The 24,712-nt window shown below is 48.1% G+C and overlaps 9 protein-coding genes across 9 annotated transcripts; 5 read left to right on the top strand and 4 right to left on the bottom strand.

The window, feature by feature from the left end:
• Nucleotides 1–478: 478 nt before the first annotated feature.
• EDB91DRAFT_1123765 (phosphoinositide polyphosphatase) lies at nucleotides 479–3,922 on the bottom strand. Its single transcript, XM_041318331.1, has 14 exons — nucleotides 3,501–3,922; nucleotides 3,241–3,448; nucleotides 2,988–3,184; nucleotides 2,832–2,932; nucleotides 2,639–2,776; nucleotides 2,511–2,580; nucleotides 2,230–2,461; nucleotides 2,064–2,180; nucleotides 1,786–2,009; nucleotides 1,604–1,735; nucleotides 1,283–1,550; nucleotides 1,157–1,225; nucleotides 908–1,105; nucleotides 479–861 (listed from the first exon to the last, which is right to left on the bottom strand). Exons 1-14 carry the CDS (start codon nucleotides 3,880–3,882, stop codon nucleotides 642–644), a joined length of 2,556 nt encoding a protein of 851 aa, XP_041179008.1. The 5' UTR covers nucleotides 3,883–3,922; the 3' UTR covers nucleotides 479–641.
• A 76-nt stretch (nucleotides 3,923–3,998) lies between these two features.
• EDB91DRAFT_1123759 (uncharacterized protein) lies at nucleotides 3,999–6,738 on the top strand. The gene is made up of 16 exons (XM_041318330.1): nucleotides 3,999–4,138; nucleotides 4,193–4,232; nucleotides 4,282–4,327; nucleotides 4,380–4,399; nucleotides 4,452–4,583; nucleotides 4,631–4,745; nucleotides 4,804–4,878; nucleotides 4,934–5,213; nucleotides 5,260–5,376; nucleotides 5,427–5,664; nucleotides 5,712–5,949; nucleotides 6,006–6,073; nucleotides 6,125–6,223; nucleotides 6,275–6,413; nucleotides 6,461–6,567; nucleotides 6,618–6,738. Exons 1-16 carry the CDS (start codon nucleotides 4,036–4,038, stop codon nucleotides 6,640–6,642), a joined length of 1,842 nt encoding a protein of 613 aa, XP_041179007.1. The 5' UTR covers nucleotides 3,999–4,035; the 3' UTR covers nucleotides 6,643–6,738.
• EDB91DRAFT_1123754 (uncharacterized protein) lies at nucleotides 6,739–8,514 on the top strand. Its single transcript, XM_041318329.1, has 6 exons — nucleotides 6,739–7,398; nucleotides 7,449–7,538; nucleotides 7,598–7,665; nucleotides 7,713–7,833; nucleotides 7,880–8,131; nucleotides 8,183–8,514. Exons 1-6 carry the CDS (start codon nucleotides 6,865–6,867, stop codon nucleotides 8,327–8,329), a joined length of 1,212 nt encoding a protein of 403 aa, XP_041179006.1. The 5' UTR covers nucleotides 6,739–6,864; the 3' UTR covers nucleotides 8,330–8,514.
• Nucleotides 8,515–8,668: 154 nt separating this feature from the next.
• Nucleotides 8,669–11,598, top strand: EDB91DRAFT_1246772 (uncharacterized protein; the record flags this gene model as incomplete). Its single annotated transcript, XM_041322708.1, has 11 exons — nucleotides 8,669–8,927; nucleotides 8,981–9,067; nucleotides 9,117–9,314; nucleotides 9,370–9,391; nucleotides 9,444–9,582; nucleotides 9,634–9,665; nucleotides 9,717–9,785; nucleotides 9,841–9,953; nucleotides 10,008–10,054; nucleotides 10,111–10,170; nucleotides 10,219–11,598. The coding sequence occupies 11 exons, from the start codon at nucleotides 8,669–8,671 to the stop codon at nucleotides 11,596–11,598; spliced, it is 2,406 nt and encodes an 801-aa protein (XP_041179005.1).
• A 163-nt stretch (nucleotides 11,599–11,761) lies between these two features.
• EDB91DRAFT_1050521 (uncharacterized protein) lies at nucleotides 11,762–12,172 on the bottom strand (the record flags this gene model as incomplete). Its single annotated transcript, XM_041313537.1, has 3 exons — nucleotides 11,762–11,880; nucleotides 11,935–12,006; nucleotides 12,058–12,172. 3 exons carry the CDS (start codon nucleotides 12,170–12,172, stop codon nucleotides 11,762–11,764), a joined length of 306 nt encoding a protein of 101 aa, XP_041179004.1.
• A 411-nt stretch (nucleotides 12,173–12,583) lies between these two features.
• Nucleotides 12,584–15,903, top strand: EDB91DRAFT_1080748 (karyopherin Kap95; the record flags this gene model as incomplete). Its single annotated transcript, XM_041315275.1, has 15 exons — nucleotides 12,584–12,623; nucleotides 12,682–12,740; nucleotides 12,797–12,901; nucleotides 12,954–13,232; nucleotides 13,284–13,436; nucleotides 13,484–13,633; nucleotides 13,688–13,798; nucleotides 13,849–14,492; nucleotides 14,542–14,686; nucleotides 14,738–14,809; nucleotides 14,861–15,002; nucleotides 15,054–15,388; nucleotides 15,443–15,539; nucleotides 15,589–15,827; nucleotides 15,880–15,903. 15 exons carry the CDS (start codon nucleotides 12,584–12,586, stop codon nucleotides 15,901–15,903), a joined length of 2,595 nt encoding a protein of 864 aa, XP_041179003.1.
• Nucleotides 15,904–17,404: 1,501 nt separating this feature from the next.
• On the top strand, nucleotides 17,405–19,396 carry EDB91DRAFT_197456 (uncharacterized protein). Its single transcript, XM_041326394.1, has 16 exons — nucleotides 17,405–17,446; nucleotides 17,519–17,600; nucleotides 17,653–17,833; nucleotides 17,887–17,904; nucleotides 17,957–17,982; nucleotides 18,041–18,066; nucleotides 18,118–18,155; nucleotides 18,209–18,233; nucleotides 18,286–18,297; nucleotides 18,356–18,371; nucleotides 18,423–18,563; nucleotides 18,619–18,678; nucleotides 18,726–18,753; nucleotides 18,806–18,863; nucleotides 18,922–19,145; nucleotides 19,204–19,396. The coding sequence occupies exons 3-16, from the start codon at nucleotides 17,699–17,701 to the stop codon at nucleotides 19,249–19,251; spliced, it is 855 nt and encodes a 284-aa protein (XP_041179002.1). The 5' UTR covers nucleotides 17,405–17,446; nucleotides 17,519–17,600; nucleotides 17,653–17,698; the 3' UTR covers nucleotides 19,252–19,396.
• Nucleotides 19,397–19,905: 509 nt separating this feature from the next.
• Nucleotides 19,906–20,555, bottom strand: EDB91DRAFT_1246768 (cyclophilin-like domain-containing protein; the record flags this gene model as incomplete). Its single annotated transcript, XM_041322707.1, has 4 exons — nucleotides 19,906–20,012; nucleotides 20,081–20,197; nucleotides 20,251–20,482; nucleotides 20,541–20,555. 4 exons carry the CDS (start codon nucleotides 20,553–20,555, stop codon nucleotides 19,906–19,908), a joined length of 471 nt encoding a protein of 156 aa, XP_041179001.1.
• Nucleotides 20,556–21,031: 476 nt separating this feature from the next.
• Nucleotides 21,032–23,721, bottom strand: EDB91DRAFT_1328361 (heat shock protein 70 family). Its single transcript, XM_041325280.1, has 10 exons — nucleotides 23,504–23,721; nucleotides 23,438–23,450; nucleotides 23,275–23,382; nucleotides 23,103–23,222; nucleotides 22,979–23,051; nucleotides 22,820–22,922; nucleotides 22,216–22,766; nucleotides 21,892–22,163; nucleotides 21,637–21,840; nucleotides 21,032–21,583 (listed from the first exon to the last, which is right to left on the bottom strand). The coding sequence occupies exons 1-10, from the start codon at nucleotides 23,664–23,666 to the stop codon at nucleotides 21,172–21,174; spliced, it is 2,019 nt and encodes a 672-aa protein (XP_041179000.1). The 5' UTR covers nucleotides 23,667–23,721; the 3' UTR covers nucleotides 21,032–21,171.
• Between the last annotated feature and the right edge of the window lie 991 nt (nucleotides 23,722–24,712).

Genomic DNA, 24,712 nt, shown 5'->3' with positions numbered 1-24,712 from the left:
CAGCAGGGACTATGAGCATGATGAGGAGGAGGTATGGGAAGTGTGGGAAGCCCCTTGGTTCAAATTGGATTAAAATGAACAGGTAATGCAATTTCTGCCAGGCGGGATGCTTGCCGAACAGGCCCGTGCACCCGTCTCCACCATAGTGAGGTAGATACAGTATTTCTTGAAGGTATTTCGGAGAGCTGGGGAACTATTTAACACTGGTGTTGAGATTTAATGATTCCAAGCCTAATTAAAGTTGGCGAGACATGTCACTACCAAGTATAATTAGGCTTATTGATAGGGCAACCCAGGTGGTGTCGAAATGGGTTTTTATGTCACTATCACATGAGGCTGTTGAATTGATCAAAATGGTACAGTAGTGTACACAGAGGTGGTTAGAAGACTGATTGAAAATTGATGTACAATAGATTGTATAGATGTGTATGTTTGATATGACAATGATTTATTTATTGAAATTGTGTTGAACACTATGGTGAGATGATGAAGACTGGAGGTGCCAAAGGCACAACAGGCTTGGACTCGTATGATCTCAACAGCTCTAATGTAGCTTACATAATCACGGGGACCTCGTCGTCATCAACTCAGTCCATCAATATTTAGTGACTCCTTCTATCATCGAGCTCAACCAAGATGTTCTACCCAAGCCACTGTTCATATGTAGCCACTAAGTCCTCTCCATAAGTACCTACATCTTCTGCCACCATGGTTTTAACATAAGTAACATAAATTTCACACGAATTAACCTCCTCCATAACACCCTTTGACTTCCTGACAAACCTTTCATATATTTCTTTGTCTTCAGGTTCCGCTTCATCATTGCATGCCTCTAGCAAAGCAAAGCGCTGATCAACATATCTAAAATAAGCTTAGTTATCATCTCTAATATTCCAAAGAAACTCACTTCAGATACTCTGTTTGCTCCTCAAGTGGCACATCTGGATGTAACAATCTCTTGGCAAGCGCAGCTGATGAGCGAGGATCATCACTGGAAGGCAGGTCCGATTCCAACACCTCTTGTTTGGAGCTTAATGCCTTCTTGGAAAACCCGTGCTGAGACGAAGGATATGCGCCGATCCAACGACGAACTCCTGCCATGAGCCTAGGACACGGTTCACACGATAATACCATATAGATTAACTAGAACACATACCGTGGATGGTGTGCTGGATGAGTGCTGTGAGGCAGAAATGGACTGTAAGCGATGTCCTTCATAGTCTTCCTACAAATGACGACAGACGAATTAGCATAAATTTCGTCACTGTACAGTACTGCTTACCCCGGTAGCTTCAATGTGCTATTCATGGAATACGCAAAATGCTTTCCTAACGAAGTGAATAACAGCGGCCGGTAGTACTCCGGCCAAAATTCTCCGCGGACGTTGACGAAGTCACATAACGCTGAGGAGCACTCAGTCACTTCGTATAACATCTGAAGATGCTGCTTCTGGAACCATTGCTGGTACTGCCCACGTTTCGGAGGGTGGACCAGGTTGCGCTCCGCTGCAACGCCAAGAAAGAGGTTGATTGCTGCTTGTTTGTCTGCATCTAGAGGTAACTTGTCAGTTTTGAGTGAGCGAAAGTATGACGCAAGTAGGTACCAAGAAGAGAATTGGCATAGAAACGGCGGATGTTTTCGATGATGTCCCTCGAGTGACTGTTCCAGTGGGGCATCCTGCGATATGTTTCTACCCGATTCACAAGTGCACTCCCGGTATACTGCAGTGCAATGGCTAAAATAAACATCAGCGATGCATAACACAAGTTGCAGGGCATACGCAACTATCTCCATGGTCATGATACATTTCTGTTAGCATGTTCACCGCATCTGAATCGAATGGAAGATTTGGACTGGCAACAACACCAAGGGCATACAACTGGTGACCCAGAGCACGCTTCCCGAAAACAAATTGTGCTGCATTCGTGCGATCCAAGCAGTCAACACAGTTGGTGCGGCATACACCATTCTGCAGCAAGATTGAGCTGCGACAATTTTCGTTTTCTTCACTGGAAATGACATAAGTCAAAGTGGCGTTTGAAATGGGCGTGTATGATACGCACAAGTTACCATTATGGAGTGAGTGAGCGAGTGGTTCCGCGCCGGAATGGAAGAAACCCGTCATTTGAATGGATACCTCCGCTATGTCCTCGAGGTAACTTATAACGTCCTGCGTCTTCCTACAGTCATATTGAGACACCGTCGCTCAAAATTGCATGAAGGTCATACTCTTTGTAAGCCCGTGACATGTCCCAAGCCCGATAAACCATCTTGTACTCATCCGGAAGAAATTGATTCAGATACTTGACGCATTGAGTGTACTCATCCAACAATTTCGATTCGCGCGGCTGCGGCTCCCGCCGTTTGATGAGGTTGAGAACTGTGATTGGCGCGCCGTATCGTGAAAAAAGGTCATCGAAATGACGAGATGCAGCAACATAGAAGGGATCTACGACGCTGACTTGGGGTGTGTCAAGAGAAAGGTGACTTAAAAGTCACAAAGGACGTACTTTCAATAGGCGGTCGGGGAGTCATGCTAGTGGTTTCCTGCGTCCAGTATATGGGAATGCTGCCTCTGTACTGAAAAGATGTGTCAGATGTAAGGTCATGACAGATCGCAAAAAGTGTTGGCCCGCACCTGAACGTAGCTGGTATAGTGAGGGCTTGGTCGACGTTGATGTTCGCCTGTCGAAGAACCGGCAGGAGGGAAGTAAAATGGTGTCGTTAGTGCTTCTGATACAATTTGTTCCGTCTCAACCTCGTTTGCAACGTTTCCCTGGTAAATGCTTAAGAAACAAGGTGATTTATATATATATATATCGATTCCTTACTTCTTCATTAACACCGCGCGTCAGATAGCGAGCTCCAGCATAATGGCGCGACCGACGGGCAATGAGTGTTACAAAGACTACACGCCCAAGCACAGTGAGTTCTGGCAGCGCACTAAGCATCACGATGCGTGTAGTGTCAACGGTCGATCCACTTACTAGCCTGGTCTACATGTCCATGTATGAGGGGCAATAGCCACGGACGACGAACACCAGTGGCAGGGGAATCGTTGAGAGGTACAGCGATCATGTGAAAATTCCAAACGTATCGATCATTGAAGGGCCATGTGGTGGCATTGAAACGCTCGGGCTTGGTGAGATTGTTTTGAAGGGTAGAGGTGATATCGTAGGAGTAGCTAGAGTGAAACATATATACTAATCAGTAAAGCTCGCACACTTGAACCACGCCCACCTGAAGTAGAAGTTCTTTGACATGTCAACTTGCTTAAACATATTCACAAGGCGCTGCTCCTCGGCAGGACGCTCAATCTTGTGGTTGGAGGGAACAGGTATCATCTCAGTGTTCTCACAATGGTACAGATAGTGACCACCGAGAAGTGCCACAACAGAACGCTTTGATATGACGATCATATACCACCCAGCGGTAAACTTTACGAACCCTTAGTGACGGAAGGCCGTTAGTGACCATATACGCGTTGGTGACCAGCTTACCTGCAATGCCAAAGATCACACGTGCCTTGCCAAGCCCACCAGATCCCTTGTTACCATCCTCCAGCATCTTAAGCATGTTGCTCATCTGCTTGCCGCTGTAGTCGGTGTCATCTTCGACAATGGCAAGATCACTTTGCGAAGTGCGGTCAATCTTGACAATCCGGTGGCGCGAGTCAGAGGCATTAGAGGCAACGATATAGAAGCGCAGTTTGTTCTCGTATAGAATGAACTTGTTGAACGCAGAGTACTTGTGCACCAAGTCTTTACAATTAGGAGGGAGCTTGTCTAATGACTCCGCAACTTTCCCCTGAAATCCGGTGGTTGAGGAACTTGAAAATGTCGATGAGCTTGGCGGATCTGACTGTGAAGCTAGTCGATCCATGGCGTGTGCTGCGAGACTCGAGTTACTTCACCGATGCATAAGACTGACGTTAAGCACGGCAAGCGCCGATGAGTCTATTCTGGATGACTAAGCCTATAGGTGATGTTTGATGCAAAGATCACCTGAAGTTAAGGCGGCAACCCGGAGGTTCCTATGGCCTATTTCTCAAGTCCAAGGCCACAGTCCTCGAGTTCTGCTATCAAGATTGTCAACCCGGCAGACAATGATGACAAGGCTAAATTACAGGCTAAGAGAGGTAGTACTCTCGATTCACGCGATTATCCATGCACAATTTAACCCGGTTCATCAGATTCTCCCCAGCGTCAATGTAGGAATATCTTGATTTATGGGTAAAATCAACTCTTTAGCGGCGACATAGTTCTTGAATTCGTCATGCAGATCTTGTCGTTATCAAGACAAAGGTTGCATCTATTATCACCCACTGGTATGTTGTCCCTGGTTTCCACAGTATGTACACCCCTCTTAAGATTCTTCAGGTTGAAGGTTCAAATAATCCGTACGGAGTGTTTCCGACGTTCTACTGCTTTGGGCCCTCATCATTTCTTCAGGCCACGTTCAGAATCACCTATTCCTGCTTCGCTGTCTGCACAGGCCGTCAACGCTCCCGTGTTTGTGCCGAAGGCACCTTTTCATGCCATTGCAACTCCGTCTCCCACTTCTGCATCGTCATTCGCTCCTTCGTAAGACTAATCTATGCTCCACCCAACGACTACTAATAGCTGTGTAGTCCCTCACCTTCAATCTTCTATCAGAATAACGACGAATACGATGATTATGCAGACTCTATTTCCAATCACACACCTCAAACATTGGAGCAACAACTAGTCAATCAGTATCAGCAGGTGCGAATATGTTCTCGTGCGACTTCTTGCTAGGCTTATATACCCATATTCATTGTAGGTGGATTATGACGATCATGGCTCACCTATAGGCAACTTCTATCAATCTCAACAGGCAACGTTTGTAAGGCAACCTGTAAGCTTCTCATACTCATCTGCGGAAAAGGACATGTGACTTTTATCGTGTATAGTTGGACTATCATCTCTACTCGCACCCTGCTCCGGATGCCTTTCCCTCAACACACTTTGTCTCTGATGCGATTCGCGAGGAGCTGCACAAACGCTCGGAAGCCTCACAACTAGTTCCACTACCCGGACATAACCTACCCGACGAACTCCAGGGGTATCACTCCCTTGCTCTCCTTGAACCTTCTGTCACAGAACGGCGCAAGTTCTTCAGCTGGTACTCTACCGTCTATCGCGCAACCAGTTCAAACGACGGTGTACCATATGCTCTCCGTCGCGTTGAAAGTTTGTTCTAATCAGGATAATTACCCCATAATATTGACTTGCGCAGATTTCAGGTTGATGCACCAAGCTGCATTTGGAGCTATCGAAACGTGGTCGCGTGTCGAGCATCCAAACATAGCTCGTGTCCGTGAAGCATTCACTACTCGTGCATTCAACGACAACTGTACGTTGGACCCTTATTTGACTTCGCTCGTGCTGACAAGTGAGGACCAGCTTTGATGGTCGCGTATGACTACTACCCGAACGCCCAGACTCTCTTTGAAATGCACATCAAACAGAAGCCGCCGGTATTTCAGCACGGCCGTCTTTCAGCCTACTCGGCAGCCTTACTCGAGACCACTCTATGGTCGTACATAATTCAAATTGCCAGCGCCATCAAAGCAGTACACGAAGCGGGCCTTGCAGTACGCATGGTTGATGCAACCAAAATAATGGTTACTGGCAAGAACAGGTGCGCTCTCTCACCTCGTATGTGACGCATCTGATATCTGCGCTCAGAATTCGCATTGGCTCGTGCGGTATTGCAGACGTCCTAATTTATGATCCTCGCCAGGATACTGCGATCGCCCAACAAGAAGACCTCGCAATGTTTGGCCGCCTTGTGTTTGCTCTCTGTTGCAATAACCTTGCAGCTATGAACACGCTCCCTAAAGCACTTGATATGATGGGTCGCCAGTACTCTGCTGACGTCAAGACTCTTGCTCTTTATTTGATCTCCAAACCAGGTCCACACAAGGTTGGCCTTTCTCATCATCGGTATTGCCTCTTTGTGCCCGTCTCATTGTTTCTCAGAACATTGCACAAGTCATCGACATGATCGGAACGAACCGATTGGTCCACGAAATGGATGGTATGCACAGGTAAACGAAAGTAGATGTATGCTTGTCCGAATACTCATACTTTTGATATAGTTCAGTCAACAGGCTTGAAGCTGAGCTCATGAGCGAGCTCGAAAATGGGCGTCTGGTTCGCCTTCTTTGCAAATTTGGTTTTATCAATGAGCGACCCGTGTACGTTTATCACTGCTCAACCCGAGCATAGCATCTCAAGCTTCGTTTTAGGTTTGCCCGTGAGCCTCGCTGGTCCGAAACGGGTGATAGATACATCATCAAGCTGTTCCGAGACTACGTCTTTCATCAAGTGGACGAGAACGGTAATCCGGTCATCAATCTTTCGCATGTCTTAGCTTGTTTGAATAAGGTGCTCTTTGTTTGTTTGCCTGGAAAACATTCTCATTCTCTTCCTAGCTCGACGCTGGCACAGACGAGCGTATCATGCTCGTTTCCCGTGATGAACAGAGCTGTCTCGTTGTGAGCTACAAAGATGTAAAGGCCTGCATCGATGCTGCTTTTGGGTATGACCTCTTTATCGTGTCTCGCTCCTATGTGTCTAACATTTATGCAGTGATCTAGCCCGGGCATCGCGATGATGATCAAATCTTAACATGCAAAAATAGGTAGAATCTGAAAAAGACGCAAAAAATACAAAAAATTCTGATTTCAATATCATGGTATTTTACTACGTTGATAGTTTTCATCTCTGTTCCCGACGACGATGAGCACTGTGGTTTGCCGTATTCAGCTGCCGTGTTCTCACTACCCGCAACTCCGACCGAGGGAAAATCACCCTTACGGTCAACTTACAGTTACAAATGAGTTTAGCTCACTCTTGTGCTAGAGCACTTGCACATTGGCAACGGCCGCAGCTGCAACATGCATGCCGACTACAAAATAACCTGCCGAGCAATGCTTTCTCCACGTCGTCGGTGTTGCCAGGTAATCGAGCTATAGTCTACAATACCAATGGTGACCCAGCCCGCGTCCTGTCCGCATTCTCCTTCCCTGATCTCCCACCTCCACCTCCAAACACCTTAAACATAAGGCTTCTACTCGCACCCATCAATCCAGCGGACCTCAATGTTATTGAGGGCGTTTACCCCGCGAAGCCAGAGCCTGATACCTCCCTCTCCCAGGTCAAGGATCATCCACTATTCGTGGGGGGGAATGAGGGCCTGGGCAGAGTGATTCATATCGGGGAGGGTGTGGTCGGTCTGCAAAAGGGTGATTGGGTCGTTATGTCCAAGGCTCAGAGCGGAACGTGGTCGTCGGCGAAGAATGTATCCCCGTCAGATGTCATAAAGGTTCCCAAGCAGGGTTTGTCAGAGGCCCAGGCTGCTACGATTACCGTATGTCTCAACCAAGTACATTTATTGCTTCAATACTGACGGTGGTGAAGGTCAACCCCTCAACAGCTTACAACATGCTGCACGACTTTGCCCAACTTGTAGAAGGAGACTGGATTGTGCAAAATGGTGCGAATAGCGCCGTATGTATGGGGTTACATTTGTGCGCTGGCGGCAATCCTTACCGTAGTCTGTTTCTCAGGTCGGTCAAGCTGTGATCCAAATCGCAGCTGCCAAGGGGTACAAGACTATCAACTTTATTCGCGACCGGTGGGTGATATTTACCACACATATGTGCTTGTCTCATTCAGCCAAAGTGAGGATGTTGAATCGCTGAAAAAACATCTGGAATCACTGGGTGCAACGCACGTTGTGACATATGACGAACTCTCTGACAAATCCTTGAGAGAGAAGGTCAAAACGTGGACTGGAGGCAAGGTATCGCATTGTTCATCTTCCTGTTCGACAACCTGAGTAGTTTCAGGGTATCCGCCTTGGTCTCAACTGTGTTGGCGGCAAAACGACCACCCTCATGGCTCGACTACTCGGTAACAACGCGCATCTTGTGTCATACGGGGCGATGTCCAAGGAACCTCTTTCGCTTCCAACGTCGCTCTTTATTTTCAAGAACCTTACTTGTCACGGGTTCTGGCAAACTCGTTGGTATAACGGCAAATCCATAGAAGAACGCCAGGAACTGCTTGAAACGCTGACTACCCTCATGCGAGATGGGAAGGTACGGACATGATGATTTTTCTCACTGATCCATCTCACCTCGGGTATCCAGCTTCAGGGCCCTGACCATGAGATTTTGACGATTGGGGGGATGGACAGTGATGCCAATGCGTCTGAAACGATTCGTGACCTTGTAGCACGCTTAGGCCGAGGGATGTATGGGAAGAAAATACTTCTGAGGATCGAAGAAACTGCATGACATGGGGATGATGCCCCTGTCGGCTTCAGTTGTGCCCGGTTGATCATTACCATATGTCCTATCCCACTAGATAAGACTTACCATATGCCGTCCGCTAGCATTGAACTGCCACAACCATTATAATATTTTCCGTGTCCAAGTTTAACTGACCCGGATGCTGAGAATTGAAGTTGGCTTCCTCATTTGGGCAGACCCTTTGGAAAGTTGCTAACAAGTTGACCATCACGTTTCTGAAGGTCAATTGTTGTGGAAGCCTTTCCCATCTCCCCAGGCGCACAAGGGCTTGTCTCTGTCGCCCACCAAAGCAGTTCCACAAGCTTCCAGCTTTCGGTTTCTAGCATGGCGCAGAGTACATCCAGTGTCCAGTCTGGTCCCTATCATGCACAGCGGAGACATGCTTCCAAGCACCGTTTCTTCGTGGTTGAAATGTCACAAGCTCTTTTCGACTTCGTCATCCGACTTCTTCCAACCCAAGAAGAAATGGCTGTAAAGGAAGATGTCAGGAAACTCCTTGAGAGGTTGATTCGCACAATCGAACCTGACAGCCGACTGCTATCGTTCGGAAGCACGGCAAATGGCTTTAGCCTTCGCAACTCAGGTGAGCCTTGGAATGGTTTATCTATTGCTCATAAGAGCTATATTTTGACACAGATATGGATCTCTGCTGCCTAATCGATTCCGCCGAGCGACTCTCTGCATCAGACATGGTTACGATGCTTGGTGACCTCCTAGAACGCGGTCAGTTGGCATTGGAAATACGTGTCGACGTTCATTTACCGTGATGCAGAAACCAAGTTCCACGTCAAACCTCTACCTCATGCACGAATACCGATCGTCAAGCTCTCCCTAGATCCATCTCCTGGATTACCACTTGGTATCGCTTGCGATATCGGCTTCGAGAATAGACTCGCTCTGGAGAACACAAGGTTGCTCATGTGCTATGCTATGATCGATCCCACACGTGTGCGGACTCTAGTTCTCTTCCGTGAGTTCAATCACGGATTATCAACATTCTTCGATATTTAACGGCTGTCTGATAGTCAAAGTATGGAGCAAGCGGAGGTAGGGATCACATGTTATCTGGCGCTTTTGCATATTCTCATTGCTTGAGCAGAAACATCAATTCTCCGTACCAGGGGACACTATCGTCCTACGGTTACGTTTTACTGGTCATATATTTCCTCATACATGTGAAGAATCCGCCTGTACTACCAAATTTACAGCAAATGCCTCCTCTACGACCGATCTCTCAGGTATGCGGACTCATTCTCACAAATTTTCGTTCTAACCTTGATTGCTTTCAGGAGGACACCCATATTGGGGGGCATAATACTTGGTCGGTCTTGGCTATCGTCAACTGCGAGGCATTGCTAACGCAATGTCGTAGGTTTTTTGACGATATAGAACTTCTACGCCAACGATGGCAATCATCTAATACCGACAGCGTGGCTGATTTGTGAGTTATTGTTCGTTCGCTTCGTGGCCTTGAGTTTGAATTGAGTTTCCAACAGGCTGATTGACTTCTTCCGATATTATTCTCGTGATTTTACCTACAATACAGGCGTTGCTTCCATTAGAGCAGGTTTATTGAAGAAGGAGAGCAAGGGATGGCAAAACGAGGCAAGTAGCCAGCATCCCTTCCGTACTTTTACGTGTTGATGGGCTGTGCAGCTGGCAGGCAGCCGATATAATGACTCCAGGGAGCGAAATCGGTTTTGTATAGAGGTACGTGAACAGTAATGAATCGTTGTTCGGCTGGTCACGAGTTATCCGAATAACAGGATCCGTTTGAGATCGACTTCAACGTTGCCCGATGTGTAACAAAAGAAGGGCTTTACCAGGTACATTAGCTTTCAGTTGATGGTGACCTTACTCATCGAAGACGGTAGATACGCGGAGAATTCATGCGCGCATCCAGGATCCTCGCGATGCGCCCTCGTGCCCTTGTCGCACTTGCTCAACTGTGTGAAGAAAAGACTGAAGACCCACAAACGACGTCACCTCCATCTGTCTTCGTCCCGCCTCGCCTCTCATTTCCTCCCCAGACACCATACACAGTTGGTAGCAACTCTATGAGACCCAAAGGTGTACCCGCTGAGCGCCTTTCGCCCCAAACTGAGTTCTTTGAGCCTGAAAATCGACATTCAGGCGATAATTGCGTTCCGTCTCGCACCCCACCCGAGCACATGGCACCCAAAAGGACCCAGTGGACTAGCCCGCCCCCACCAGAGGCTCCACCTGCCCACCACGCCATATTTGAAGACCAGCTTGACCAAGGCCTTGCATTGGCAACGTCTTCGACAATGGCGCGGGAGACTGGGAAGACAGCATCATCTCCTGAACGTTTTGATCTCCTTAGCGATGAAGAGCGTCGATCGGATGCTACCGAATCCGATGAAGTGCAATCTGTCCAGTCCTTTACGGAAGGATCACGTGCAACTCCCTTGGCATCCACGTCATTTATCGAACCTGCATCGTTTGCTATTGGACCTAGCATCCGAGGCAGAGTGCCCTCGAGATCTTCACGTCCTAGTGACAACAATGCTGTTCAACCGGCTGCAAACGAGGCCACCCTAATTGCCTACAAAGCTGAGCTCCTTCGTCGTTCACAATCTGGCCCTCCAAACGGCAAGTCTAATCGTTTTTCCTGGCCCACCGCCATACCCATTGCATATACTCCTACATTTGGACCGTCGATATCTACCTCACAATCTCCCCGCTTGCATCCAGACACGTCTGCTTCGACAAATACTGTATTCTATGAAACCACGGGCACGCAGCCACGCTTTCCCACATACCCCTTACCGGCACCTGCGCCATCTCACTTGTCATCTAATGTGCCATTTTACATGCGAAGCTATCTTGATCAAACCACTAACAACACTGCTACAATCGATATCTCTAGAGACAGTTCATCCTCGCCGCTTCCTCAAGCGCCGTTCTCGCACTCGCACTCACATACCCCCTCGACTACTACGATAACCTCCCGTGTCCAACTTATGCCACGGCATCTTCCGCCCTCGCCACCGCATTCGCCGCTGCGCACCAGCATGCACGCACGCATGGGCATTGTATGCGGGTCTAGCAGTGAATCATCTTCGCCAATATCCGGAAGTTGCTCGCCGTCTCCTTCACCAACTCTGCTGCACCAGCATGCGATCGATGAGTTTCCACGATACAATACTTTCAAGATGATTGCCCCTCGCCTTAGACGCATTCGTGCAGACCCTGCGACGGTGGATCTGACACCTAATGGTGCTTTGCGATAGGTGACATGCTACATACACGTGCTTACATAGTTCTTGCTTTCACCGATAACTTAGTACAGGATCATCTCCTATTTGCAAATTTGCTCTCGGAATGTAGTCAGGTCACCATAGTTTTACAAACAGTAGAGGGATACATCGGACAACTGAAGAGGAATGGTACCATCTACTCCTGAGCGACAAAGGGGTTTGCAATCTCTTCTGAGCCATCGACGGGACTGAGGAGAGTGATGGTGGGTCCTCGAAGGACTACAAGGTTCAATGTACGGGTTTGAGGTTCTGGCTCTACGGGTCGACTGTTAGTGGTGTGTACTGTGATTGGGAGTCCTGATGGAATACCATTAATCTGTTCCTCTACGTCGTCAAGGACGAGATTGAGTAGTTGATCATACCCCTTCAGGATTCCAGTCACTGAAAAAATGTTCTGATCAGACGATGATCGAGGAGGATCGATTGGCTAACCTTCTCGACCACCAGTAAATTTGACCCGTATTCTCTCGTTGACGTACTTGGAGAGGTCGAGGATGGCCTCCCGCTTGCCTTTACTTGAGTCTTTCCAACATGAGGAGCCACTCATATAGGGTCCTAGTGTGACTCACTTTACATCAGAAGAAGGTGGAATAGGGCGACCTCGAGGTGGGGGACCACCTCGACCACCTCTTGCTGGAGCACGACCCTGCTATGAATGAGATTATTTGAAGATAAAATTATTAAGTGAATCATACGCGATCTGCCATTAATTAGATTGTAGTGAAAGAGCACCTGCAAGGCTGTTGCAGGCTGTTGGCAGTAGAAAACACTAAAAATTGAAAACCCGCGCTTGTTTGTTACAAGGGTTTCTTCATCGTCTACGTCTCTCGATCCAAACCCGTTTTATCTGTTTGCTACTCTCCTCACCAACGCCAGCTGCTGATCTTTCTTCTTGTACCCATCTCTCTTTTTCGTTTTATATCAACGACTGTCACGCTGAAACGATTCTGAAATCATCATGAACGCCAGCGCACTCCTTGCTAATACCCTATCTCCTGGTAAGCCTCTTTTCTCTTTTAAATCTACTCGTCCTAACCCATCAGCTACCTTTGACAGACACTGAAACGCGTCAAAATGCCACTCAGCAACTCGAGAGTGCTTCTAGGGAGAATTATGTGCGTACAATCAACCTTTCGTTCCTTTACCTTAAGCATGCTCAGACCGTCTACAGCCGGCGTACATGCTGATGTTGTCAGATGAGCTACGCAATGAGACCTCTCAAATCCATACTCGTAATGCTGCTGGTCTTGCCCTCAAAAATGCCCTTTCTGCCCGCGTACGTAAACGCGTCCCTCCTTACCTGTCATCCCTTCATTCATCCTATGTAGGATTCCACAAGGCAAGATGAGTATTCCGCAAGATGGATGGCCCTCGATGTCGATGCCAGGCAGAAGATCAAGGAGGCCTCTCTCTTAACTCTTGCTTCTCCTCAACCAAGGGCAGGCGCAGTCGCCGCCCAGGTTGTTTCCGCGATCGCAGCGGTAGAATTGCCCGTCGGCCAATGGCCGGATCTCATTGAAATTCTCCTCGGTTTCATCAACACGTCCGATGACACCAATTTGAAGATCGCCACCCTGCAGGCTATTGGTTACATCTGCGAAACTATAGTACGTTGACTTTGTGCCACTCGACCAGTCTTCACTCATCTAGTACTACAGAAACCGGAGGTGTTGGCTTTGAGGTCAAACGAAATTTTGACGGCTGTTATTCATGGCGCTCGCAAGGAGGAGCCATCCTCGGAAGTCCAGCTGGCTGCAGTGCACGCGCTGTTTAATTCTTTGGAGTTCGTACGGGACAATTTCGACCGAGAAGTAATATATCCCTCGTTTCTTTGGTTCTAATTGCTAATGCACATCAGGGAGAACGAAACTACATTATGCAAGTCGTTTGCGAAGCTACTCAGAACCCCTCGGTATCAGTTCAAGTCGGCGCTTTCGAGTGTTTGGTGAAGATCATGGCACTGTACTATGACAAGATGGCGTTTTATATGGAACAAGCCTTGTTCGGCGTACGACCACCTGTTTATTCTACCGCGAGTCTTCCTGATAAATATACTTTTCAGCTTACGGTCATGGGCATGAAGCATTCGGATGAACGAGTCGCGTTGCAAGCTGTAGAATTTTGGACCACAGTGTGTGAGGAAGAGATTGAGCTTGCCCATGAGGCACGAGAGGTACGCCGCATGCATATTCGCTATTGAAACCAATCGCGATGTTCCGTCAGGCAGCTGAATACGACGAGCCACCCGAACTCGAGTCCAAGCACTTTGCCAAGGTTGCTCTGCCGGAAGTTATTCCGGTCCTCCTGAACCTCCTGACGCAACAAGACGAAGACGCTGATGAGGGCGAATGGAACCTTGCTATGAGTGCTGGCACTTGCCTCAACTACATGGCTCAGGCCGTCGCAGATGCGATCGTGCCCGCTGTCATCCCCTTCATCGAGGCGCACATCAAGGCTCAAGACTGGCACCAACGCGAGGCAGCCGTGATGACATTCGGCTCTATCCTCGACGGTCCTGATCCACAAGTTCTCACCCCTCTCGTCAACCAGGCACTTCCTCTTTTGATCGGCATGATGAATGATGAGAATCTCCATGTTAAAGATACAACAGCGTGGACGCTCGGGCGAATCTGCGATCTACTAATAGTAACGATCAAGCCTGATGTGCATCTCCATCCTCTTGTATCGGCGCTCGTCAACGGTCTCGTTGATCGCCCGCGTATCATCACCAATTGTTGTTGGGCTCTCATGAACCTCGCTGATCAAATCGGCATTTACCTTGACGAATATATCACCTCCGCTCCTGAGAGTCCGCTTTCGCCATATTTTGAGGGCATAGTAAGCGCTCTTCTGAGGGTTACGGAGACGTCAGTCCATTCATTTTAACGTGACCTGCGCCCTAATGTTGTTTTACAGCACCGCAAACGAAGCGAACTTCCGAACTTCCGCATATGAAGCTATAACTTCATATGTCTCCCACTCTACTACTGACTGTATCCCTGTTGTACAAAACACCGTCATTGCTATTTTGCAGAGAATGGAGCAACTTCTGAATATGCAGGTATGTTTTCTCACCGCGTCACTTTCGGTTGCATTTCACATCTATTTTTAGAACCAGATCGTCGGTGTCGACGACCGTAATAACTGGAATGAACTACAGAGCAATCTCTGCAGTGTCGTCATCGTAAGCTATCGGGTTCCTGTTGTTGGCATTGTAGCTCATATACATCTACAGAGCGTCATTCGGAGGCTCGGGGGAGGCATTCAACCCATGGCAGATCGTATCATGACCCTCATCCTCCAGCTTATCCAAGGAGCAGGAAAGACGTCAACTGTGCTTGAAGACGCTTTCCTGGTTGTTGGATCTCTAGCTGCCGGTACGTTTCCCCTTCCATTATGTCCGCCCAAAGATTGAGGACCTTCACCAGCGCTGGAAGCGGGCTTCGCACCATATATTCAAGCATTCCTGCCATTCCTGTATCCTGCCCTTAAAGCGCACGAAGATACCCAGCTGTGCATGGTTGCTGTAGGCATCATCGGGGACATCTCGCGTGCACTTGGCGATCAGAGCGCTCAGTACGCGGGCGCGTTCATGAACGTATTACTCGAGAACCTGCAGAGCAACGTTCTTAACCGGAACGTCAAGATCTCAATACTATCGTGCTTTGGCGATATCGCGCTCGCTATCGGACCCGCTTTTGATCCGTATTTGAATACGACTATGGATGTGCTGAGACAAGCGGGCTCTGTGCAACCTAACCCTGTAAGCTGGTTTGTGATTTCTGAGCCTGCATTAGAGGTGACTGGCGCTTGTTAGCTCGACTTCGATCTCATGGATTACGTCGCACAACTACGGGAAGGAATCCTAGAAGCATACACTGGCGTTGTCACTGGGTTCAAGAATACTGATAAAGGTTTGCATATTCGTACACGACTCATCTTCACACTCATGATCGTTCCTAGCACCTGCACTACTCCCTCACGTCCCCAGCATCCTCGAGCTCGTTCACCAATGTCTAGCCGATGACGAGAGATCCGACTCCGTCGTGAAGCTTTCTTTCGGTCTTATCGGTGATCTCGCAGACTGCTTCCCCAACGGCCAGATCAAAGAGCACCTGCTCGACGAATGGATCGCTCAAGAGTTCCGCAGTAAGCGCGGTATGCAGCAAGAGACGAAGAAGACGCTGCGGTGGGCTCGGGAAGTGAGTGCTCTCATCTCGTTCTCCAATAAATACTGATGACGACCCCGTTCAGATGATCAAACGCGCGACTGCATAGACACCCGTGGCACCCCACCTCCCTATTCACATCTCATTCCGTGCACATGATCTAGCTCTTTCTCTCTCGTTCTCTTTTTTTTTTCATCCGTCAACATCGCCATCTGAAGGAGGCACAGGATATCATTTTTGCATTGCATGTAATAGAAGACGGTCATAGTGGTGTCTTTTTGTTCTTTCTATCGAACTCAAAAGCTCGTTGCTGTAGGGGTCGCAAACAAAGCGCTTTGCACCCGTCGCCCTACCCTTTGTATCCATCCTCTTTCATTCCACAATTAGTTATCATTCTTCGAGTAATCAGAATCAGAGGCGTGTTCGTGAATTAGGATGTGAGTCGTGTAATACAAGATGTCGAAAATTTTAATGTACAATGAATACATAGGGGTGTTATAAGATCGCAAGGACGAAAGGAACAGCAAAAAAATTGACAAAGACAGCGATATGTTGTCTCCCAACAGTCTCCCAACACACCCTAACGCCACCCGCCCAACATATGCAGCCTCATCAATGTAAGAGCCTCATCGATAATCCTGTGCACCAATAAAAATTCTCTAGTCAGATTACCAGCGCTACATCGTGTTCCGCGTCTTGCGGTTCGCCCACAACAATAGATCACCTTTGAGTTGCATATTTGCGCACAGTCACGGTGTGCATCGACCACTTCCATCTGAATCCCACCCATAGGCGTCACTCCCCCACAACTATACCAAACATCAGAACGCGCGCGCACTCACCTCTCCGATCACAGTGATGGGCCCTTTGGCACGCACGTATCTAAGTTACATGTTGACCCTCCGTCCACTTCCAACAACAAACACAACACATAAGGTACCAAAGCAATGCCCGCGCTCGGTCCATCATGCTTCATCAGTTCAGGCTGAGCTCGATGTCATAAGAAACCTGTGGTGACCTCACAGGGGCCTGGGGGCGTCAGAATCATTCGCACAGTTTGAATGTTTCCTGAAACATTTTAGGTCCGCCATCATGATTTCCCCGAGATATACTGAGATATACTATATAATCATTTTGAACAGCCTCGATGACTCATGTCCACAAATAAGATTCGAAACGCCACATCAGGCAATTAATTGCAGCGATTGATGCCTTTCCCACAAACTCCTGAGTCCTGCACTTCCTTCGCTTTGCTGGGTCAGGACTCTAGGCAAGTTCTTTCAGTAACTTTGCATCTAACATATCATACGGTACGCAGGCGATCCAGTCGAACTATAGAACCACATTTAAGGGGACATTCCCGATATCAATCCTGTTTTACTGTCCGTCACACGGGGCTATGCCTCACCATATGGATGTATCCCCCCTATCAGCCCTGAGGCCATCAGAAACTATGATGCATCAAAAGGCCGCCCTTTTGGAAGGTCATGCACCATAGGCTATATAGCTCTACAGCATCGCCGAGGAATATATAGTACGACGAAATTACTGCATTGCTGAATTGTCTTAGCAGCAATGTCTTCTTTATTCCCACAAATTGACCTGGGGGACACGTTTGGGGCACTTTTTATCGGGACCATCTTTGCAACAGCGTTAGTCCACTGTTTTCTCACTAGTATGCAGACAAAGCTAAGCATTCCCTGTCGTAACATCTCACGGATCAGTCTATTTGGTGTGACAACCATTCAAGCTTTCATATACTTTCAGACACATAGAGGCACAGGGATGACAATGTATAAGTGGGCCGTACGTCTATGCTATCTTCTTCTCAGTTCTATTCTCAGTGAAGCCGTTTCAGGTCATTATTCTTTGGTAGGTGTCACTTCGAGTTGCAATTATCGAGCATGTCGAGATTATGCATTGTACCCAGGATACTCGATGCAGTGCACTTGGCATTGATCGTCCATGGCAACTATTATTATTTGGTCATTAACTTCGCAAACATCCTCGCGCTCCCAGTAGTTGTGTGGAGTGCCCAAGTGAGCTCCTACTTCTGCCTTCCGAGTAGCCTCTTATTAATGGACTCGTGCAGCTTCAGATCCCATTCGACGTGAGTTGTAACCCTTACACTCTGTGATCCGTTTCTCAGATGCACTCCACAGGTGATAATCATTTGGGGGGTACATTTGTAAGTTCGATGTGCACACTTTTATGCAACATCCCCGTAATGCTTCTTTGGTTCGTAGTCTGTATGTCCATCGCATATGGATAGGTATTTGTTCCCCTACCAATGCATTTTCCATGACTAACATGATGAACATAGTCAACAGGGGCCGATCAAAAGTTCTCCCTATAACAGTGGTGGGTGCGCACAGATATTCACGTAATATGCCATTTCATTCCGTCGATATTAGGGCACAATCGTAGCCCTATGTTCAGGTAAGTTTGCCGCTTGCAAATGCTCTTCACCGAATATTGAAAATGGTTTCAGGTGTCGCCATCAGTGAGGACGGCTCGCATGTTACTTTTGTTGTTTACTCATCAATTTCACCCAATCACAGCTCTTATTTGGGCAACGTGAGCGAACCAGCGTACCCCGCAACTCTACAAAGTGCTGATAGTGAGCAGATACCAGAGCCCATTGTTCTCAGATTTAAATAAGTACAACTGGGCGATATACTCGACATTGGGCACAATTAGTTTTCTCGATATCCTAATTGCATCATCGCTATGCTATCTCCTCGCAACCTCTCGTACAGGGTTCTCTGGGTAAGAAGCGGTCCTTTCCCTGTCGGGATTTGAGATACTTACTTGGAGTACCTAGCACCGATTCCCTCGTGACAAGGCTCATGCTTTACACCATTAGTACCGGCTGCTTGACGAGGTATTCCTCTTCCACCCTCTTCCTACTTTGACTTATCTTTCGTACAGTGTATTTTCATTGACAACAATCATTACAGTGAGGTTCCAATTTTTGTAATTGCCATCTCGTCTCTGAGGGTCTCCTACAGTTTGCTGTGATGCCGACGAACTTCATATTCCTCAGCATTGAATTTTGGGTGGCGAAATGTACGGCTAAAGCATTCTCTCAGAATGGTGCTAACCAGTGCTTGGTACCTTTTTACAGTATACGTCAACTCGTACATCGCAGTCCTGAACGCCCCATACTATCTAAAGGCCGACGCAGCAGTCTCAGAAAATACTGATTCTTCCGAACTCTATAACCGCTACCGCCCGGAGCTGAGCGGTAGGGTGTCGCAAGACGAGAGCTTCTCTGCACGTCGGAAGAATATACTCAAACAAACCGACAATGAAGTGCTGCATCTCACTCGACCCATTCAGGCACCTATGGTCGGTAGTTGCATTAATTATATAATGGAGATGGACTGAATGACACCCTTTACCACAGCGGCCGATTGCGGTGTCGATGGAAATGAATTCTTTCTCGTCAGTATGATGGATTAGTATGCATGGATTATTGCCTCCTCATAAGATAGGACTCGTAAATCACTTATGTAATTTATCACAATGCAGGAACGAGGAAAATTCGTTCACTATGTGCTTCTTACATTGTCCAATGTTGGCATTTCATTTTGATGAGCAACTCTGCGCGAGCTAATACATCTCACACGCGAGTTGATGTAAAGCGCAAATTGGAAAGAAAGGCTCAAATCAAACTACCCCACCTACGGATCCGTGAGTTTGATGCTTCAAATCTGCAGGAACAATGTTCCGAATCTCTAATAAAGCAACGCCGCGGATCAAAGAACAACATCGATAAAGTTCGACTTCTCGCTTTGTTCTCGCCCCAAACAAGCATCGTGGAGGAAAGTTCCGCTACAGCATGAGTTAATTAATTGGCTACAGCATGTTTGGAGTTGAAATTTCCGTTCTCTTGATTTCTAAACCATCAGTGTAACGAGGTTGATATGATGTTGTGTCATATGTTTCCACTTTTTATCGGACGTGACACAATTATCCTTCACACGGACCAAAGAGTAGATCCAACGACCTGAGTGGCGAGGCCACGGGAAGCTGCTAGTATTTATAATAAAACATACAAGTTATTCGTTACGAATAAAGGTGTCTTCTTGCTTCGGACTTCTCTGTCTTAGAGCGTACCGCTGGCGGCGATCACGACGCGAACCTTAGTCGAGCCAGATGCACTCCCATAGCTCTCGATCTGCTTCACGAGGTCCATGTTCTCAACGACCTCACCTGAGAAAAAAGTTAGTTATGATCGATGTCCATTGATGATGATCCTCACCGAAACACTACGTGAGCACCGTCGAGCCAGCTAGTGACAACGGTGGTGATGAAGAACTGCGAGCCGTTAGTATTCTTGCCGGCGTTTGCCATAGACAACATTCCAGGCTTAGTGTGCTTGAGCTCGAAGTTTTCATCTGAAATATCACGATCAGATGAGTCTCCTAATGCTACTACGCGGGACTCTCACCAGCAAACTTCTCGCCATAGATGGACTTGCCACCAGTTCCATTTCCCCTGGTGAAGTCACCACCCTGCAACATGAAGCCGGGAATGACACGATGGAAGGCAGAGCCAGCATATCCAAAACCATGTTGACCGGTACACAATTCGCGGAAGTTCTTCGCGGTCCTCGGTACAACGTTATCATAGAGCTTGAAGACAATGCGCCCAGCGGGTTTGTCGTTGATGGTGATGTCGAACTATAACCATTAAATAGATCAGATATGAGTCTCCCTCGTCGCGAATGTCGAAACTCACGTAACAGTTAGACATGATGGATAAGAGAGAGATTGAGAGTGAAGGTTTGCGATCTGATAAAGGGGATATTTCGGACGATGCCGAGTGCGAATTGGCAATCAGCAACACCGATTAACAACAGGACATTGTGTACGGTACTAGGATATCAATAGGCCTGCGCAGACTCCTCGCTCGAAGCAGCGTCTGGGGGACAAGACTGCCAGCGCAACCCAAGTGTGCACAGACCAGGCTGGCCAGCGCCTGGTCGGAAAGTTCCGCCTTCTGTCTGCTACATACAATTGGCAGGAAGTATCAAAGGCGGAGGCGGCGAACAACGTGATGGGCGGTGGACAACGTAGAGACTCCAATGTTGTTCTGATGAATGATAGATAAACATTGTGGATAGAAGCTAAGAACCGTTCTGTAGGCCCACGGCGGGCGAGATTGATAAATAGTCCAGACTAAGTTATTCTTACAAGCAACTTACGTAGCCCATCTCATGACAAGTTGAGCTGGCCAACCATAATTTACAGAGTCCTCGTGCAAGACAAAATAAGTCGTTTGGAATACGTCCATTGAAATAGGTGACTCTATGCTACCAATACTGACATACAACTTTTGTCGGGACCATCCACGCCCATCCCGTGCCGCCTCACAGCTCATCGTGATCATAATAAGTATCATCCTCAGGCTCGCTCCCACCTCCACTGTAGAGCTTGCTCGTGATGGGGCTGACGACGCTCTGGATTTCCGACAACTTCTCCTCAAACTCCTCAGTGGTAGCGCTCTGGCCATTGTCATCGATCCACTCCGTGGCTTCCTTGATGGCAGCCAGGATGGTCTTCTTGTCGTCATCGCTGATCTTGCCGCCGAGACCGGATTGGTCGCCGAGTTGTGACTTGAGGCCGTAGACGAAGGTGGAGAGGGCGTTGAGGGACTCAATGCGCTTGCGGTTGGCTTCGTCCTCTGAGGCGAAATCTTCCGCCTCACGGACCATGCGCTCAATGTCCTCCTTGGAGAGACGACCCTTCTCGTTGGTAATGGTGATGGACTCAGATTTACCACTAAGACAAACAGTCAGCATGCTGTACCGCTGAGCGATGGGGCGTTGACTCACGTTCCCTTGTCGGCAGCTCCGACCTTCATGATACCGTTGGCATCAATCTCAAATGTGACCTCAATTTGAGGAACACCACGAGGGGCAGGGGGAATACTCGAAAGCTCAAACTTGCCGAGGAGGTTGTTGTCCTTGGTCAGCGAACGCTCACCCTCGAAGACCTGGATCAGGACAGTGGGCTGGTTGTCAGCAGCAGTGGAGAAGCTGTAGATCTGTCAGTATGTTGGTCCGCATCGCAGCAACAGGGACACTTACATCTGCGATTTGCGCGTAGGAATGACAGTGTTGCGAGGAATAAGCTTAGTGAAAACACCCCCGGTAGTCTCAATTCCAAGGGTCAAGGGGCAGACATCGACCAACACAACATCCTCAGTGCCCTCCTCACCAGAGAGGATACCACCCTGGACAGCGGCACCGTAAGCAACAGCCTCATCGGGGTTGATACCCTTTGATGGTTCTTTGCCGAAGTATTCCTTCAGGAGTTGTTGAACCTTGGGAATACGGGTCGAACCACCAACAAGGACAACCTGCAACAGTATATCAGACAGATTGAATGAGACGAATATTAAACGATCGCACCTCGTCGATGTTTTCCTTGTTGACTTTGGCATCCTTGAGCACTTGCTCGACAGGCTTCATAGTCTTACGGAACAAGTCCATGTTGAGCTCCTCGAACTTGGCACGAGTAAGCGTCTCCGAGAAGTCATTGCCATCCTCGAATGACTCGATTTCAATGCGAGTAGACTGCTGACTAGAGAGAGTACGCTTGGCCTTTTCGACCTCACGCTTGAGCTTGCCCATGGCACGGAGGTTGGTGGTGACATCTGTTCCAGTCTTCTTCTTGTATTGTTTGACCAAGTAGTCAATAACGCGGTTGTCAAAGTCCTCACCACCAAGGTGGGTGTCGCCTGCAGTTGCCAAGACCTCGAAGACACCATCGTCAATCGAAAGCAGGGAGACATCAAAAGTTCCACCGCCAAGGTCATACACAATGATTTGCGACTCGCCACCCTTCTTGTTGAGACCGTAAGCGATAGCGGCAGCAGTGGGCTCGTTGATGATACGAAGAACCTGCAGTCCAGCAATTGTACCGGCGTCCTTGGTAGCTTGACGCTGTGCATCATTGAAGTCTTCATGAGGGCTCAATTAGTAACAGAAGGTAAGATCGGGGGGATCGGCTTACATGCTGGGACAGTGACAACTGCGTGAGTGACCGTCTCGCCAAGGTAAGCCTCGGCAGTCTCCTTCATCTTTGTCAGGATCATAGCGCTAATCTCCTCTGGTGTCTGAAGAAAGCCATCAGTACTGAACCGCCTTCAGATATATGATCTCTAAGACTCACAAATTGGCGCGTCTCGCCCTTGTAGGCTATCGAGATAGCGGGTTTACCACCCTTGTCGACAACGGAGAAGGGCCTGAGTAGGTGTGAGTATTATTGCATGCGCAAGAGTTACGGCAACACTCACCAGTGCTTCATGTCCCGCTTGAGTTCAAGATCATCCATCTTGCGGCCAATCAGACGTTTGGCATCGAAGACAGTATTGGTAGGGTTAGAGTGGAATGCGTTCTTGGCGCTGTCGCCGACACTGTAAAAGGAATACATTAGCATCGATTTCGATTCTGGCTACAAAGACTTACAGCCGCTCGTCATCTGTGAAGCCAACCCACGAAGGTGTTATACGATGACCCTGGTCGTTGGCAATAATTTCGACACGACCACCGCGTTGAACACCAACACATGAATAACTGAATAAAAAATTATTAGTGGTCAATAATAACGAAGCTGGTTAGTCGTGCATACGTTGTTCCCAAGTCTGTGTATAGGACATTAATGATAAAGCAAACCACACTCTCTATCGAGACTTACCAATTCCAATGACAGTGCCATACTCGCTGTTCTTTGAACTGTCTTGCGCTGTGGCAACGGGGCATAAACATATTATAGCAAAGAACGCAAGGAGAAGTAGGGACAGAGAGGAAGCCATGCGCCGTGACTTAGCGCGACATGGACGGCGGTGAGGGCCAATCATCGCTGTGATTCAAGAGTGGTTTGAGTTCAGAGTTGGTTCGCCTCGAGCCCTATTTATTCACCGAAACAAACGTGTCAAAGCAAAAAGGACACGTAGACAAAACACAACGTTTCCCGCGGTCACGCGCCGGTCCGACACAGTCCGCCTGTCCATGCCTCTTCCACTAAGCTTTCCTCGCAAAGTCGGCCACGTTGCGCACGACGAACTCGCTGACGTGTCCAAGGTGTGTCCCCTTGGGAAGCATTAATTGCAAAGCTAATATATAGTAAGGGAGTTTTCCAACATTATAGAACTGCGTTTGGGACCGGCCAAATCACGTCGTACAACTCGTACCTTGACATTTATGCTCGCCAATACTTCGTTTTCCATGTAGACGCGTTGCAAGTCGTAACACATGATGATCTCAAGCGGACCGCGGTAAGTATTTCACGTTAGCGTTGTCGACATGGATTTCCACGCCTCCAACCAACCCATACGTGAGCCCGTCGATATACCTCGTCACCTGTCTGGCTCACATCACCCGCGTCGCAGGACGAGTGACATGTTATGCCGAGAATCGGTTGATCAAATGCAAAAGAGTCGAGAATCTTCAAGTGGATTGGGCATCTCGCCTCATTTGCATTTTATCTTAGAGTCTCGAGAGCAAGCAAATTGGGTTCTGCCACGGTCCGATGAGAATCTAAGGCGGGTATGGGTATCGAACTCAGCTCGACTGTTTCACTTTCAGTCCAGCGTGGCCCATCTATTCGACGAGATGACCAGCCGAAGCGTCTGTCGGCGTAAGCACGCAGATAACTCCCAAGTTCAAGCCAAGAATATTAGTCTTGAGTTGTGAGCTTCCTCCAGTTGAAGTTGCGTTCAGCCTTCATAGACTTTCAACGCCATATATAACGGACATTATTGATGGTTGCACGTAGGCGTCGTACTACTTCCACGTATATCCCAACTCGCTTCACATGTTGTATCGCACCATATGGACTCGTTACTCCCAGTCCAGCAAGTGCACAGAGTTCTAGTCATCAATTCACCTCAGCTTCGCCCTTCGC

This window comes from Suillus paluster (genome assembly GCF_016628075.1).
Source record: "Suillus paluster strain FC165 chromosome Unknown EDB91scaffold_16, whole genome shotgun sequence".
In the NCBI taxonomy this organism is placed as follows: domain Eukaryota; kingdom Fungi; phylum Basidiomycota; class Agaricomycetes; order Boletales; family Suillaceae; genus Suillus; species Suillus paluster.
Note: the sequence above shows the minus strand (reverse complement) of the source record. Positions and strands in the feature narration are given on the sequence as shown.

Excerpts from the sequence above, each read along its gene's own strand:
- EDB91DRAFT_1123765 (XM_041318331.1), bottom strand. The coding sequence starts at position 3,882 with ATGGATCGACTAGCTTCACAGTCAGATCCGCCAAGCTCATCGACATTT. Across the intron at positions 3,449-3,500 it reads TGTGATCTTTGGCATTGCAG|GGTTCGTAAAGTTTACCGCT; the intron begins GTAAGCTGGTCA and ends TCCGTCACTAAG. Across the intron at positions 2,933-2,987 it reads TGGACATGTAGACCAGGCTA|AACTCACTGTGCTTGGGCGT; the intron begins GTAAGTGGATCG and ends GTGCGCTGCCAG.
- EDB91DRAFT_197456 (XM_041326394.1), top strand. The coding sequence starts at position 17,699 with ATGTCGAGATTATGCATTGTACCCAGGATACTCGATGCAGTGCACTTG. Across the intron at positions 17,983-18,040 it reads ATCATTTGGGGGGTACATTT|TCTGTATGTCCATCGCATAT; the intron begins GTAAGTTCGATG and ends TTTGGTTCGTAG. Across the intron at positions 18,067-18,117 it reads TGTCCATCGCATATGGATAG|TCAACAGGGGCCGATCAAAA; the intron begins GTATTTGTTCCC and ends TGATGAACATAG.
- EDB91DRAFT_1123754 (XM_041318329.1), top strand. The coding sequence starts at position 6,865 with ATGAGTTTAGCTCACTCTTGTGCTAGAGCACTTGCACATTGGCAACGG. Across the intron at positions 7,539-7,597 it reads AAAATGGTGCGAATAGCGCC|GTCGGTCAAGCTGTGATCCA; the intron begins GTATGTATGGGG and ends TCTGTTTCTCAG. Across the intron at positions 7,834-7,879 it reads AAACGTGGACTGGAGGCAAG|GGTATCCGCCTTGGTCTCAA; the intron begins GTATCGCATTGT and ends GAGTAGTTTCAG.
- EDB91DRAFT_1328361 (XM_041325280.1), bottom strand. The coding sequence starts at position 23,666 with ATGATTGGCCCTCACCGCCGTCCATGTCGCGCTAAGTCACGGCGCATG. Across the intron at positions 23,223-23,274 it reads TTCACAGATGACGAGCGGCT|TGTCGGCGACAGCGCCAAGA; the intron begins GTAAGTCTTTGT and ends TTCCTTTTACAG. Across the intron at positions 22,923-22,978 it reads AGGGCGAGACGCGCCAATTT|ACACCAGAGGAGATTAGCGC; the intron begins GTGAGTCTTAGA and ends GGCTTTCTTCAG.
- EDB91DRAFT_1123759 (XM_041318330.1), top strand. The coding sequence starts at position 4,036 with ATGGCCTATTTCTCAAGTCCAAGGCCACAGTCCTCGAGTTCTGCTATC. Across the intron at positions 6,224-6,274 it reads TTTATCAATGAGCGACCCGT|GTTTGCCCGTGAGCCTCGCT; the intron begins GTACGTTTATCA and ends GCTTCGTTTTAG. Across the intron at positions 6,414-6,460 it reads TCTTAGCTTGTTTGAATAAG|CTCGACGCTGGCACAGACGA; the intron begins GTGCTCTTTGTT and ends TTCTCTTCCTAG.